Here is a 17,003-nt window from a genome sequence, read left to right on the forward strand (position 1 = left end):
CAAAATTACACTGACCAATGCACATTCCTACAGCCATTTCTTCTTCAGTGATTGTCCATAATATTTATGAACTGAATAGAGAGAGAAGGGATACTGAAGCTGGAAAAAGTCATTCTTTTAAGCCCATTACGACTTATGTGAATATTTTGCTGGTCAGATGAGATTTACATAAAAGTTGTTTACTACCAATGGATTACACTATCTTTTTAAGCCAGGATCACTGTTATAAAGGAGGAAAATCAACATATCTCTTTTCTGATATTCTTTTGTCAGATAAACTTTACTAATTTGCCTTTGTAAAGCTTATTGATTTAAAAATATTTAAAATGATGTGTTTAATTATTTCCATACCTTAGAGATATTCAGAGGAATGTTGTCTATTCCTTTTACACCTTACCAGAATAAAAGAAAAGGTCAAATGAGTTCACAAACCACAATCCAAGGCAAAAAGTCCAGCTACGCTGCTTGCTTCTAAAGTACCCCACTTCTGTATGTGGGAGATCATGATTATTGGGGGAATGTACAGGAAGGTTACTAGCATATAGACTAAAAAATAAATCCAACCATAATAAAATATCAAGTATAAGAGACTCTCTGTGGAATATGCATATAACAGAGGGACAAATCAACTAACAGTTCAGTCAGTTGTACTCTAATTTGTACACCAAGGGTGTGTCCAGGCAGGCAGGCATGTGTGGTTTGTGGCACCAGAAACTACATGCATTGCAAGTTAAACTGTGCATGGCACTGATCATTTGCAGCATGGGAGTACAATCTGATACTGGGATTTTCCAGTAGCAAAAAAGAAAAATCCAAGAAAAAAAAAGTGGTCCATGAATGTGAAAATAGTGTACTCCGGGACAAATGCAGAGACACAGGAGGAGACAGCCCAAGGCTGCCTGCTCCCTTGTCTTCACATGCAACTCCCTGGCTGACTGGGGTGCAGGTTGCCTCATCATGGGTATGGTGACTTAGCCCCGCACTGTGGCATCCTATGCTGCAGTCAGCCCCCACTGCAACATATGGAGCTGGGAGGAGCTGGACACAGACTGCAATAAAGGGCAAATGTAGGGTTGTGTGCTGCGTCACAAAGTAGTGGCACAAATTTGTGCTGCTGCAAGCACATACCCCTTCTCGTTTGGATGTGGTCCAAGAATCTGAATGTTATAGTGAAGAAAGGCAGACAAGGTTCCTTGGGTGAAGAAACAAACTCCTGAACATTATACCCATGCAATACATTTTAAAGATGGAGAAGGAAACTTTACCAGTTCCTTTATTTATAGCTGAAATAACTTTTGGTTTAAAGGACATGAGCAGTAATAAATCTCCAAGCAGTGATGAATTTCCTATTAAGTTTATAAAAAATGTAAAGGTATTTTGTTACCTCAATTACTAAATATATATAACAAAGTAAAAATCAAGGTCACTAACAACCACTTTAGGTGAAGCTCTTATTTCTGTAATTCCTAAACCAGGCAAGGATTCTGTGAATTGTTCTAAATAGACCAATTTATTTGAAGAACCCTAACCAAAACTGTATCACACAGATTGGAACAGGTCATCCCTAAGTTTATTCACAAAGATAAAGTAGGTTTATCAAGAAAGGCACAGTTCAGATCATGTATGTCATGTTATTTGTACGTAGCAGCAGTACATAATTCTAAAGTCCTTATGCCTCATTTAGTATTTGATTTAGAGAAAGATTTGTTTGTGGTTCTTGGAAGTAACTTTGTATATTGAACAGATGGGATTTGGTAAAGAATTCATGAAGTTGATACAATTGCTTTATACAAATTCCACTTCAAGAGTTGTGACCAATAATATGTTATTATGCAATCTATTTCTCTTGTAAAGAGGAACTTGACAAGGATGTCCATTATCCCCCCAACTGTATGATTTAGCATTAGAACCATGGGCTACAACTATAAGGAATAAGTGTGATATAAAAGGAATTAAGGTAGGAGATAACGAACACAAGATCCTGTTGTATGCAGATGATGTACTAATAATTCTGTCACCGCCTGAGAGATCATTTCCTGCCCTTTTATAATTAATTAATAATTTTAGCAATCTCTCTGGTTATAAAATTAATTGGACTAAGTCTGAATTCCTTGGACTAAATAAGTATGCCACAAAGAATATGTTTAGCAAATGGAAGTTTCAGTGGCAAGCAGCACATATATTTATTTGAGTTTTAAAAAAGCCAAGAATGTTAATGTTATTTTCTGCCAAAACTTTCAGAAGATTCTTAGTGTTATATTACAGGAGCTGAACAAATAGAACAGTTTGGTAATATCCTTGTGGGAGCATGTTCATATTTTGAAAATGAATGTCTTGACTTCTCTAATTTACCTATTACATAACCTACCAATTGTAATTTCCTAATCCTATTTCATTAAAAGCAACCACATGTTCTATAGATTTCTGTGGAGAGAGGATATATGTACTCAACTTTCATCAAAAAAGATGCAACTACTAATAGAAATGCGTGGTGCTCATCTTCCAAACCTTGGGAAATCTCACAATGGCATCTTAGTAAATCAGACTGTATACTGGATTCCTAATGTAACTGATAACTCTCCTGTATGGGTAGATGCCACACAGGCACTACATTTTTCCCCTTCCATTTTTAACCAGCATAAGCTCAATTTATCATATTTATAACTCTCTAATTCTTATATTTTTTGCAGGCTAACAAGCTTGGAAGAATTGGACAAATGTACTGAAGTTTCATCCTTTGTTACATCAGAAGGCCTCTATTGGGGCAATTCCTTTCTGAACTATAGGTCCCAAAAATGGATGTGCAGAAAGCAGATGGATAAGGTTATTATGCATGTAGAACAGCTCCTAGTAGAAAACTGTGTTAACTCCTTTTTATTTATGTGATGAATTTGACCTTCCAATCAATTGAATGGTAATATATGTGGTTGCATCAAATATTAGACAATCATGCGGATCTAAGGCGTTAGATACAACAAATACCACAAATGCATTATTTTTTGCCTTGTGATCTGCTTCTCTTCCCCCTCCTGTGCCATCATTCTATGAATATATATTGTCACATAGCAGGACTGATAGAGACCATTTAAGACAGAAATCAAATGAAAGACCAAGGTATCCAGATGACCAGTGGAAATCAGCAATTCACAATATCCAAACATCAACAATCAGTCTTGAACTTTACCTTACACGATAGAAGATAATTTTTATCTCTACCGGGCTCCCTCTCAGCTTAAAAAAACATTAACTATACTGCTAAGAGATAAATGTTGGGGATGGGATGCTTTGCAGATAATGCTTGGTCACATTTTGGTCATGCCCTGTTATCAATTGTTTTTGGAAAGAATGTATAACTAGAGTAAACATGGTTTTCAAACACAGCAGTGATACCTTTGGCTAATGTGTGTGTTCTTGAGAATATTACTAAGGAATTCCAACTGTATGCTTCCAAGATGGCACTCTTAGGGCACTTTTACATATGCTTCAGTGTGTGTGTGTGTGGGGGGGGGGGGATATTTTAATTAGAGCAGCTCAGAGAGCTGCTCTAATTAAAGCACTGTTGCATCTCATGTATCAGCATTTCTGCACTTAAAAATGGTGGTGGGGGTGCTTGAACTAAAGCTCAGTCAATAAGTTTTGATTCAAGTGCCTCTGCCACCGTGTTTAAGTGTGGAGATACACAGGATGCTGTTAGAAAGTGGCAATAGCATGGTAATTGGAATTCCAGGGCAATGGAGCAGCCTCTACACTCATGTATAGGCACCCTTAGAGTGGGTCTTATTAGTGACACAGAGCAAAACTACAAATGCATTAATGTGCTTTAGTTAATGCACATTAAATCTAGTACCTCTATTGTGAGGTACTAGGAACATGTACATTCACCTCTCTTAATGTGCATTAACTAAAGAGCATGGGGCACCTATACATATGACAGAGTTCTGCTCCCACACATACTATTCATAGATTCATAGATGTTAGGGTCGGAAGGGACCTCAATAGATCATCGACTCCGACCCCCTGCATAGGCAGGAAAGAGTGCTGGGTTTAGATGACCCCAGCTAGATGCCTATCTAACCTCCTCTTGAAGACCCCCAGGGTAGGGGAGAGCACCACCTCCCTTGGGAGCCCATTCCAGATTTTGGCCACTCTGACTGTGAAGAAGTTCTTCCTAATGTCCAGTCTAAATCTGCTCTCTGCTAGTTTATGGCCATTATTTGTTGCAACCCCCGGGGGCACCTTGGTGAATAAAACCTCACCAATTCCCTTCTGTGCCCCCATGATGAACTAATTAGCATACGTCAGAGCAGACTTGATTAATTGAGTCTGCTGCAACTCTGCTGGAGTGTGCTAATTAGCACTCTCCAGAAGGCTCTGCATCACATATATTTCAAAATGGTGGTGGAGGCATCTTAGCTAAGGCTTATTGAAAAAGCTTTAGTTAAATTGCCCCCCCCCCCCCCCCCACGATTTTTAAAGCGTGGGATACTGAATACATGTGACACTGTAGGCACTTTAATTAGAGAGGCTCTCAGAGAAGTTCTGATTAAAGTGCTCCCCCCACACTGGAGCACATGTATAGATGCCCATGGTTTTTAAGTGACACTTAATGAGCATTAGGCTATTTTACTGCATATTAACTAAAGAGCACATTTTTAAAGTGACACTTTAATGTGCATTTAAATAGTCTAATGCACATTAAAGTGCAAATTTAGACACACCTATACAGGATTATATTGCTGTATTAGAAGAGTAACACATCTCCAAAGGGCAAAATTTGGAATGATGAGTTGGCATAGCTGGCATTTATGAAGAGAGATGTTTATCAAGCTTAACTGCTATAAAACGTTTACTGTAATTTGGAAAGAATTCTTAGATTATTTTGGTAATTTAAAAAATCAGTCCTTGCACACTTATCTTTTCTTCTTCTATCCCTCTCTCTTCCTTCCCTTTTTTCTTTTCCCCTTGATTACTTACTATAACAGATATTCAAGTAGTTCATAGTTTATATATATAGTTGATATATACACATTTGTTTAGTATTGAAAATGAATAAAAGCGCGAAGAACAGTTCGTGATTATCACAAGAAACAGAGATCACAGCACAGCAGCTGTATAACCACTGTTAAAGATTTTGTACAAGCACTGTTAAAGATTATGCAATTGTCATGCTAGATGATAGCTTTAAAAAGATATTTGAAAGAGGATAGTTCGGCTGATTTAGAGATTCTACTGGAATTTTGCATGATAGCACAAGAGAAAATGGATGTCTGTGGAAAAAGACTAACATCATTGTTGGAATAGAGATGAGCATTAGTGCCTGGATACTATTAGAAATGATAGGTAGAAGTGATAGCAGCAATGACAAGTGCTTTTTGGTTAAGTCCGAAGCCTAAGACAAAGATTTTTTTTTTTCAGACCAAGGGGTGAGATTGTGTACAGATGGGGATAAATTGAAAAGATAGCTGGTCTGAGGGATATAGAGAACAATTTTTGTACTTTATGGCAAGGGAGAAGTTCCCAGATATAGGTATCTACATTTGGAAGTGGTAACTTATGGATATGGATAGAACTGTGCAGCATTTTTTTCTTTTTATTTAATGTTTTTGTGTGGTACTTTATTTACTTTTTATCTCCTTCTCCTCCTCCAGGCTTTTCTTAATTCCATATCTGGAAGTTTATCTACCAAATCTCCTACCAGATAGAAATGATCAGTGAATGTTGTCATTTTGTTCATCACACTATAAAAATAAGATTGTCTTAATGACCTACCTTCCTTTTGACCCATCATTTTTTCCACTACTTCCTATGATACACAGCTGCATGGTGGAGGGTGTCAAGAATTGTGCTTTCTGGACATGTCTATATGTGTTGCTTTAATGTGCATTAGCTTAAGATAATGTGTATTAAGAGCACGCATCTACAAGTGTGCACCCTTAGTGCACATTAAAAATGGTGAACTTAGGCTCGTCACGCCTAAATTTGATACCTGCAAATGCAGTTAAAGCACATTAATGAATGTATAGATGTGTTAAAGTGCATTAACACTGTGTATCGACTGACTTGAGACTAGCTTTAGTCTGAAGTCAGTCTACACACGGCGTTAATGTGCTTCAATGCCTGCACGTGGAGATGCCTGCCTAAACCAGTTTAATGTGCACACTTAAATGCACATGTAGACAAAACCTCTGGGAACAAAAGTTCAAAATCTGGTAATCCCACCTTCATTGCATTTGGAATGTATTTTTGTTTTGTTGGCCTAGTTTTCTTTATGATCATGTGAGCATTTTTGTCATGAGACAACAGATTCCTAATAAACAAAACTGCACAGCTACGTGATTTTTTTTCAAATGTGATTGTGTTTAATTAGACATGGCTATGGCAGTTACTAGTTTCTTACTTTCTTCTGCATGTATTTTGGCTATACTATGCTTATTGAGTGATCTGATGTCTATTTTCACTATGCTGGGAGTTGATTTTACTTGCATAACTCCCATTCAAAAAGATTATAATGTTGAGATTGTAATATGTATGTTTTTAACTTTACCTGAAGTATCAAGGAAAAAAAAATGATATTATTATCTTCACTTGATAATATCATAGTTGAACAAGGGTGTCTTCATATGAAAGTAATAGGTCACATTTATTATGAATCATCAATCAAATGATGGGAATACTTATACTTTCTTTTAAAAAAATCCTAAGATTTAAGCAATAGTGGAAAGCAGATATTTTTAATAGCTATGTTCTATAGCCTCCACAATAGAGTTATGACTAATATGCTTCCTGTCAAGCAATAGCAGTATATTAAATCTTTTCTTTTATGTGTTTGTGTGTTCATGGTTGCATGACTATTATCAAATATTACTATTTAATTCTCTACTCCATATATTTTGGTATTCAACAACTGTGTCATGATTTTCATTAAGGGACATGTTTTCAATTTGTATGCATTGACAGAGGAAACAAATCTTAACATGGATATCAAAATAGTTTAGATTTTTGTTAATTCATGTCTGATGAGTTTAAAGAGGGATTTACTGTTTACTAAAAAAAAATGCTGGGCTTCCTTCTCATGAGCTGCATATATAAGTGATAGATGGATTCACACAACCATAAGTCTGACTGTTCATGGAGACAGCAAGAATCTGTAGTTTTTGAGAAGTTCTACATGCTTCATTTATATATCTTCATTTCCTCTATGGACTAGTGTGTATGTATTGCATTCATGTCATTAACTACAGACTTGTTGGTGTCAATTTTGCTGTAGATGGAAGACAGATTTTGAATTCAGCCTTTTGGCTACTTTTGTGTTTGTAGCAATTTGAAATTAAATTTATGTTGTCTTTCTTGTCATTACAGAACAATCTTCATTTGTTAAAATTTTACAAAATGTTTTTCCTTAAAAATATTTTAGGAACCTCAGATTGCATTTTTGCATTAGATTATATGGAATTTGTTTACCTAAGCCAGTAAGGGCACCATAATCCGTGTGCCCCTATTCTATTCTCTAATCACTTAAGTGTTTCTCATTGTAATATGATCGCTTCTGAGGATACATGTACCCTCTAAAAAGCACAAAGAATTCAGCTGAAGCATGCTTGTAATGTTGGTGATAATGCCCCTGCTCTGTAGACAGAGGATATTTTCAGTTTTGTCAATATGTCTCCTTTTAAGATCAATATCCTATTTGCAATGAGTTACAGTCTAATGAGCTATATAGCTTTGCCATCAATTAAGTAAATTGCTTTATTAAAGAAGAAAGGAGTTTTTTTTAAACAAATCTTTACATATTGGCCATTTTTGGTTCCACTGAATTTAATGGGATGCTGCATGAACACAGGGATTTATACTAATATATCCTGAGGAAGAATTGGGGCCTATCCTGATGCAGAATTGGGGCCTAATATCTCCCAGACTGTATTCTGAAGTTTGGTAGGACTGTTCTATTCATGTAATTTAGAACTAAGTTATGTATGTCAGATGTAACATTGGCCACTATTTCCTGGACAAAACTAATGAACAAATTTTGCCAATAGGTGTGGCTTCCCTTCTTATTTCTGGTTAATAAAGACATTCACTTAAGATCAAGCAAATACTTAAATCCCGTAATCTGCCACCTCCTTTTTCCTGTGAACACAAGCACCTTAAAATGTTGGTGACATTTTGTTAAGAAGGGACAAATATTATATGAAAGGGATAGAATAAAACAATACTGTCCCCAAATCTCTATAAACCTGAGTTTGCAACTCCTTCCACTGGTGATCCATTGTTTCATTTCCCAGACCATCCAGGCAGGAAACAATATAGTTGTAAAAACTGGTTTATTTCTTAAAAATAAATACAAAAATATAAATATAAAACATTGGCAGATAGAATTTGATGAAATGAAGTTGCACAAACTTTTTTTTTAAACCAGCTGCATATCACACTTATTAACACCACATGTACATTTTGTTTGAATTTTAATGTACAGAACCAGGATATATTATTTTTTTCTTCTTTGCCTTCTTAAAAGCTGCACTTGCAAGGGTAAGACATGTACCTAACAGAAGCGGCTTGTACATGAGGTTGCTTAAGGGAGTATCACCCTGTTCAAAATTCTGAAAGTACGGTATCTTTTACTTACTAAAATGGACAACACTGAATTTCCATAGCTTTGGCTCTTGGAATGTGATTAAATAAAATGCTGTATATATTCCATGTGACATCCTACTAGAAAGAATAAATGACATTAATGAACAATTGAAATCAATATTAAAAAGAAAACCATTGTGCTGAGTGGCAGGAAAATCTTCCTGATTGTTAAATATTGTTGAGTGGAGAAGGTGTCTGTAAGGTTACTTCCTCTTAAATGAACCAAAACCATATTGTATTGTAGGTTAAGAAGCGTCTTTGTCACTTTCTCCTCCACCATACATTTCAGCTAGCTTATTAAACCGAGGGCCCCATTCTCTGAGGTAATCATAGTTTTGGTCTCCTTCAGTAGTACCAGATTCTAATGAACTCAAGGATTCAGCTATTGAATCATTTCCTTCATAGGCATATGTTGCAAGTGAGTCATACGGTGGTGCAGAGGGATCAATATCATGCTCTTTTAGCCTTTGGTTAATGAAATCTCGGACGTCTGTATTATCTGGGGCTGAAGGAGTCCTCCGTGGTATAAATAATGTTTCAGGGATAATATCCCGTCGAAGCTTCTTATCTTCAATAGCTGCAGGATTCCTTAGTGTGCCAATATCAAAGGCTTGGGTGTCTTCCTCTCCACCGCCTTCATCATTATAACTCACAATGTTGTCTCTGATGTCTTCTTTAGACAGGATCAGAGGCTCTTTCTTTCGCTGCCTCTTCAGAGCAGCAAACAGCACCACTATAACTTAAAAAAAATAGAACAGATAAACCAAAGATCTCAGTTTAACAAATTCTCAGTGGCAAGTTTAACAAACACAACAGATTGACTGTAATGTCTCCGTTCTGATTTTTGAGTCATTGATACATATAAAATCCTCCTTTGATGATTGACAAAACAATATTTTGCACACTTACAGTACTTACTGTAGTATGAAACCACTGGCATGTCTACATATGTACTTTCAGTAAAAGGCCTTTTTAAAATATCTTGTGTAACTTTGCCTAGGGAATTTGTATTATCTAACATTGGTCATGTCTACTTTGAAGGTTAAGGATATTACCTCCCTTCTCCCACATGACTTTGAAGTAGAATGCTGTCTGGTATATATGTCTGATGACAAATGTACCAGTTTCCAGGGGTAATCTGCCTTCCTGTATGGAGGGAAGAGCTCATGTCTGTGTGTGTTGTTAGTATGTAGCATCTAGTCTGTCAACTGTTTATTCTTCTTTTGTCATATAAGTCACAAAGTTAGTTAATCTCCCTACTAAATAAACCTAACAGGAAAATATCAATCTTGACAAATTTTTATTTTTGTATTAGAAAAGTTTGAACATGAGAAGTTCTGGATGTGCAATTCTAAACACAACTCTAAAATTTAATTTTTTAATTGTGTATTTCCAAGATTTCTCACACTTAAAAAAAAAAAAAGTTGGGGAAGGAGGGAAAGAGGAAAAAAAAGTGAAGTAAAAGTGAGACAACTAACAGTGAAAAACATTTTCCCCCCTTATACTTCTTTTAATGTTTTCCATTTAGAATAAAAAGGACCTTCTGGGGAAAGAGAGTACTTGCATAGCATTATCACAAAAATAAGGTAAATTAAACCGGTAGAGTCTTTCCGACTATGTATGAATGTTTGATGGAAGATGAACACATGAATATTTTTGCTGAAGAGACATCCAGAATCCAGACTGTAAGGTGCAGATTGTGTAAACCTGGATGAAGTATCTTCCCCTCTATTCTGGTAGAAGTAAAGAAGCAGCAATCAAGTCTTGTAAAAAAAATGTACCTCACTGCTACAATGCCGAGGCCTGGGAAACTGATTTGTCTCATGTCAGCTGGACTGAGAAGATCTAGTTATGCAGTCCTCTCTCTCTCCTGTGCAGCACTTTTGTAGAATTAAAAGATTCAGTGGGAAGGTAAAGGTTTGCCTGACTATGGGATGAAAAGAGTATTGCATATGATTATAGCTTGAGTCTTCCCCTAGACTCTTAGGTCCCCTCTACATATACAAGTAAAGGTGTGATGGGATCTAATACACAATTCACACAGAAGTGCTTCGTGCCATGCCATACATTAAGAACCCATTGTGTCTTATTGCCAGTGCAGAAGGAGTCCAATGCCAGGCTCTACCTGCAGCAGTAAGAGACAAACTCCCATGACTGGGAGCCATATGCACCCTAGTTGAGGGGCTCCTAGTCATGGATATACCTCATGCACCCCTGGGGCCAGACGATTACAGCAATATTATAGTCCTGAGGGGGGCTTCCACAGCCCCAGGGTGAGGGGATCATCCCTACAGCAATCCTTTGGCCCCAGGAGTTTCCAGTACCCCAGATACTCCTAGGCGAAACCCCTTGACCCTCAGAATTGGGGCTGCCATGATCTCTAGGACTCAGGGGTTTTATGCTGGATATGGTTCAGGGAGCTGGGAGCCCCCCAGCCACAGGGGAGGCCCTGCTACATGTGAAAATTAAAGTTTGATAGCAATCAGCTGTAAAGTTAGTACATACTTTCAAGGTATAATTTTAGAGCTGACTGTGGCTTTTATTGTGTAATTGCTACTTAGCATGTGTAGCTGACTCCAGGTAATGGCACAGTTAACCAGTTAATTGTACAGTACCCATAATGTGTACAGGGGGCCTCAGTGAATCAAGAGGTAAATGGATAGCTTCAGTCAGAGGAAATAATCTGAAGGTTAAGTTCCTTGGTCTTCCATTAGTGATATAAAAAGAGATACTTGCTAAGACTCTCCACTTGTGTTTCCTGGAGTCCTGGAAGGTGTATGGCTGCGAAATGTGTCTAGTGACAGATGTACCAGATCTAGAGGAAGACTGCCTTCATGTATGGAGGCGGAAAGAAGAGAAGCTTATGCCCATTCGTCAATATGTAAGGTTGTTATGGTGTTACAAGAATGGATAAAGTGATACTGTGCAATATGGTTTAGAGATGTCTAAGAAGCATTGTGAACTGCCCTGAGCTCCATGTTGATAAGTAACTTTGCTTCCTTGGAAGAAAAAAGTGACCTTGCATTCAAGTGTAATCTCCACATAGAAGATACATTACCAGAATGATTGTTGGGAAAACTGAGGGAAAAAACAGAACCACTTCGCAGAAATTTGTTGGATCCTTTTACCAAGTGAGAGAGGATCTGATCAGCATGGTAACAGCTACCTCCAGAGCCAGGGGATTTCTTCTAGGCTTATACACGGATCACAACCATGACTGCATGCTTCTAAGGTATTTTCTAGTGTGCAGGAGGCATTTTTTTCTAGGCTGAATAAGACATGGTCTAATTGTGATAGGATTATCTTCATTCTATGCAATATGCTCCAGTAAAGTCTGAAACTAGTTAAAGTCTGCTGAAAAATTCTAAAATATCCATTTAAACTCCAAACTACAACTAGGTTTGACTTTTTGGGTGTTCACTATGAGGCCTTGCATGTGGATCTAATGGAAAAAAGTTTGGAGAGTTTCTGCTACCTGCTACCCACTCTCAGACTGGTAAAGGTGAGTCACAGTGTTTCTTATGAGTTGGTGTAACAGAGAACCCTGGCCCTGTTACTAGAAAGTGGTGCAGCTCCCTTAAGGGCAGCATTTTTAGAGCACAACCAGTTGGCAGAGCATGGGTTAAAAGACAGCCCTGTAGGCAGGTCAGCTGACTGGGGCATCACATTACTGGGAGAGGACTCAGACCACAGCTGTATAAGCCCTGGGGTTGAGCCACCTGGGGTGAAGGGGCCAGCCCTGAGAGTTGTGGCATGCAGGGATCCTGAATGCCCAAGGAGGCTGGAGAAAACAGCTCTGCAGCCTGGGGGACAAGACAATGAAAACTGGGGACAGAAGGGCCTGGAGCCTTTATTTTTCTTCTTATGTTATAGCTCAGGGGCTTAGTGTTTCCATTGTAATTTATACTGGTGGTTTGGGCTGAGACTCTAAGGGGTGGTTTTTGGAGATCTCATTAGTATCTTCAGGGATGTGTGCTTGTTTTGAGCCCTGCTGGTGCAGGCTCAAGGCAAAGAGTTGGGCTGGGGCCCAGAATCCAGGCCTAAAGCAGTGGGCCTGGTCTGCAGGACCAGCCAGAGTAGAGGGGTGGAGGCAGGGAAGACTAAAACCCCAACAAAAATGGAGAAGAACAGCCAGGAGTGTCCTGGAGATACCAGGACAAGGGTCCCACCTGACTGGAGATTTGAAATCTGGGAGGCATGGGGTGTAGGGGAGGTATGGAGCCATGCAATTAGCCCTTAAGGCAAGAGATCCACACCTCTAGGTATTCCTTGTAATAAGACCAGACCTCAGAAGCCCTGGGGAAGTCTCCCCTTGCAGACCAAAAGAAACATCAACACATGGTGGGTGAGTAAAGGGAAGATTGTTCCCAGGGTGAACAAGGAAAAGGGAGATTTTGGGGGCCTCCAGGGCCTTGTGACTACCCTACAATGGTCCTCTGTTACAGGTGGGTTACTCCTACTGTGAAGATCCCAGTGAAGGTTCTACGGTCTGAGGAATCCAAACTACTTTGGTTGTGGTCTCTCAAAGGAAGAAATAAAAAGGAAAGTGGAACTTCAGAGCGCAGACTGCCTGCCTTAACCACTCCATCGAAATGTAAGTCTGTTGCCTCAAAAAAGGATAAGCTAAAGAGGCTGCCAATGAAAGATACTTCTTCTTTAGACACTCAAGTGCTCCCTTCACAGCTCTGGGCAGTGGCATGTGAAAGGCAGAGCAGATGCCTTTCTGGTTAGGATAAGGGTAGTACTTCTGCCTCATGGTTTAGCACTACATACATTTTCAAAGAGCATAGGATGGCTATTGAGAGAGTGAAAATCCTCACCGTTTCAAAATGTTGTGTCTTCAAAAGGAAGATGCTTCATTAGACTATGCACTTCCCTAGGAAAGCCAGAGCCCTGAAACCAGGAGCACTCTCTCAATGACAAAAATCACAGTTACTGATAAAGATTCAGTGTCAGTGGTACAAATTTAGTTAGAAAATTCTAAAATCATACCAGGCTAACAAGGTGTGGTAGCTGAATATTCAGAACTGTAAACTAGTAAAGAATTAAGACTTCTTCCTCATCAAATCCAATCTCTTTAGTTCCTAATTTCCCATCTTATCATCTTGAAAGCTGCTTCTATGATTAAGAAAGATGGCATACAGATGGCACGCAGAAATATTTTATATCATTGGAAGGGAAATGATACCGTCTTTCAGCCTTATGTAAAAACTAGTGCCTGAAATGCAATCCTGGTCAATAATGGGGAGGGTGATTTTGCTAGGTAAGGCTGTTACAAAATTCCATAAACTCGTACAAGGGCTCATCATCCTCCTCCACTGAAATTCATTAGAGACTGAGCCATCCACTTTATGAGGTCCTGGAAGCGCCTTGAGTCTGTAGAGTGCCAGAGGAAGGACAAATGCCTTTTCAAGGGACTACAGCAGATTAGGATCAAGAAGCTCCTCCATTCTGGAGACTGTGTGAAGAACCTTCCTATTCTAGGGACGTAACGCTGATGGCTGTGTAAGGAAAGACTGTGGGACTGAGTAGACAACTATGAGGCCTGTGCAAGTAGGCAGCTATTCGATCCGGCTTTGGATCTGGCCGCTTTGGATGCCAGTGATCCAATCGAGAGCTCCAGACCAGGTTCCTGCTTTGATCTGGCCGAAGTGGCTCCGAAGCTTCAGAGCTGCCTCAGAGACCCAGCCATAGGGTACAATGAAATATCTATAACTTTGTTGTTTTTTGTCTGATTTGGATGAAACTTGCAGGGGTGAGAGCATGAAGCATGCCAAGTTTCAAAAAGATCAGTGCAGGGGCTCGGGGGGAACTGCACCCCAAATTCCTGAAAGCAAAAACTCATGTCACATGTATGTGTTACACCACAGGGTGGTGAAAACTGGAGGTGTGGTCACACCTGCTGAGACAAGGAAGTCTGCCAAGTTTCAAGGTGATAGGTGCAGGGTTTTGGGGGGGGAACTGCACCTCAAGCTGCTGACAGGCAAAATTTGTGATTGATTCCCCATTTTACCCTATGGCTGAATCTCTGAGGTGGTTCTGAAGCTTTTCTGAACTGTTTCAGAAAGCCTAAAGAAGCCAGTGCTTTGATCCAGACATGCTGGTTCGGACGCCAAAGTGTCCAAAGCTTCTCCGGATCCAAAACATGGTCGAAAACCTCGCACAGCCCTAACAACTATGATTCCAGGGAGTGGGACCTATACCTGGAATCACTTTGAATGTGGCCAGAAGAATTACAAAGGACATGAATCCTTCACCCAGTGGGCCAAAATCAGAAAGCATGATACAGGAGTCTAGATTTCATAGATTTAGATTTCATAGATTTCTAGGGTCAGAAGGGACCTATTAAATCATTGAGTCCAACCCCATGCTCTGGGCAGGAAAGAGCACTGGAGTCAAGTAACCCCAGCCAGGTGCTTGTCTAATCCCTTTTCTAACACCTCCAAGGTAGAGGAAAGCACCACCTCCCTTGGAATCCCATTTCATATTTTGGGAACTCTCCCTGTAAATAATTTCTTCCCGATGTTCAATCTAAATCTACTCTCCTTCAGTTTATGGTCATTGTTTCTAGTAAGCCCGAGGGCTGCCATGTAAACAGAGTATCCCTTAGAGGGCTAGTTCATCTTTCCAAAAGGATTCCCCTGGCCATTATATGAAGCACACAGGTAAGTGTGTCCAAAACAGCAGTCATCCTTACAGTTAAAAGAAGACAATCTGACAGAGACCTCAACTAGTGATACCTTGTACCCAACCTGAATAGTTTCCTAATTGGAATAAGATCGGAAGCTTATGGATTTTGTAGAGTCAAAGAAAAAATGGAGACTCTAGTTCAGGCTGGACAGTGAGAATATTCAATGTTATGAAATGTGGAACTACGTGAGATATCAGGACTAAAAAGCTAGACAGGCAGGCAGGAAGTTATTGAGGTCCCACCAGGTCTCAGTAGAAGAGATAGTACTATTCCTGTAGCCCTTGGTGTTGGGGCAGAAGATGGGCAGATTACCAGTTCTTTTCTGACTTAGGCTCTGACATAAATCAGAGGAGTCTTTTGGGTGCGTGTACTTACATCTTTTCAGTACCTATTAAATATATTTTCTTCAATCAGGTGCCCGTGCCAGGACATTGATGCCTCTAAGCAACATTGTGATTCATGAAGAGAAGGAGAATACAGCCTCCTCTAAGAAGCTCTGGGATGATGATATTTTCCTGGAAGTTTATCCGGATCTCCAGCCTGCTTTCACCGAATGAAGATTTCTCTAGTATCAAGAACTCAGATGTTCTCCTCAAGAGGGAGCTGGTATACCCAGGAAGTCTGAACCAAGCCAGAACCTGCACTTTGTCTTGCACTTCAAAACCATAGGTTTATTTAGGAGGTGAATCTAGAGCCCATCTTCTCAGTCTTCCTGAGACTGGGAACTGAATAATTTGCAGATATCTTATTTCCCAGAAATATGAGAATTCCCTAAACCACAAAAGCACTTGGCATACCCACCTGTGGCAAGCACAGTCCTTTTTCAGGAGGGACATATCTTTATACTAAGCAACCTGAGTAAAGTCATGCCAATGCCAGAGAGAGAAAAATGGTCAGAGCAAAGTGGAAAAAAAGAAAGAGAAAAGAGGGGAAAAAAATGCATTAAAAATGTAGTAAAATGAAGGTTTTTAAAATGAGACGTTAATCAAGCTAACAGACTGGAGAACTTCTGTATTAAGCCAAGGTAGTTAAGAGGAACTGAGGAATGAGAAGTGTACAGTATCCCTTACATCTCTGAATATCCCAAAGCCAGAAGAAGAGGCGGGTACACAGTTAAGGCAAAAAAAAAATATTCATGTTCAAGTGCTTAAACAAACATATGCAGCTCACTGTGTAGGGTACCTGTGACGCACTCAGGAGAACTACAGGATGGAGAGACACAACTATGCTAGTTTACAAAGGAAGAAATTCTATTTCCCTAATTAAGGCAGAAGCTTGGGTGTATATAAGATGAAAAATACCAAGTACTCTCTCAGCCATTTCATATCACTTCTATCTCATTTCCTATTAGAAAGGGGTATAAGATAATGTTTTCATATGCGTGAAGAGGTATAAGTCCTAGAAATCAATTATTTGACTGAAAATAAATTCTCTATTAGTAAAAGCTAGCGTGAAGACTCAAGTCCCAGTTCATAGATTTGAGTTTTGCTATGCAATTCAACCTTCCTAAACCTGCCTCAAGAGAACACCTTCACTGTAAACAGCTGCACACTGAGTTTTGTTGAAATAATTTAACAACCTGACACTTCCATTGGTTTTCACCTAAAAATAGGGTTTTGGAATACTGAAGTTCATAAAAGTATACATAATCTCATCTTTATTTCCACTGTATTTGAAC

The 17,003-nt window shown here is 39.1% G+C and overlaps 1 protein-coding gene across 4 annotated transcripts in view; it reads right to left on the reverse strand.

Annotated features, from left to right (window-relative positions):
* Positions 1–8,304: 8,304 nt before the first annotated feature.
* The window catches only part of CDH10 (cadherin 10), a 208,802-nt gene continuing 200,103 nt past the window's right edge, over positions 8,305–17,003 (reverse strand). For 3 of the 4 annotated variants that reach the window (XM_019483344.2, XM_019483347.2, XM_019483343.2), the window contains one exon: positions 8,305–9,373. In XM_019483344.2, coding sequence (XP_019338889.2) covers positions 8,880–9,373 — 494 coding nt within the window. In that variant the 3' untranslated portion in view covers positions 8,305–8,879. The remainder of the gene's footprint in view (positions 9,374–17,003) is intronic. The other variant, XM_019483346.2, reaches the window with a different exon arrangement.

This window comes from Alligator mississippiensis, chromosome 5 (genome assembly GCF_030867095.1).
Source record: "Alligator mississippiensis isolate rAllMis1 chromosome 5, rAllMis1, whole genome shotgun sequence".
In the NCBI taxonomy this organism is placed as follows: domain Eukaryota; kingdom Metazoa; phylum Chordata; order Crocodylia; family Alligatoridae; genus Alligator; species Alligator mississippiensis.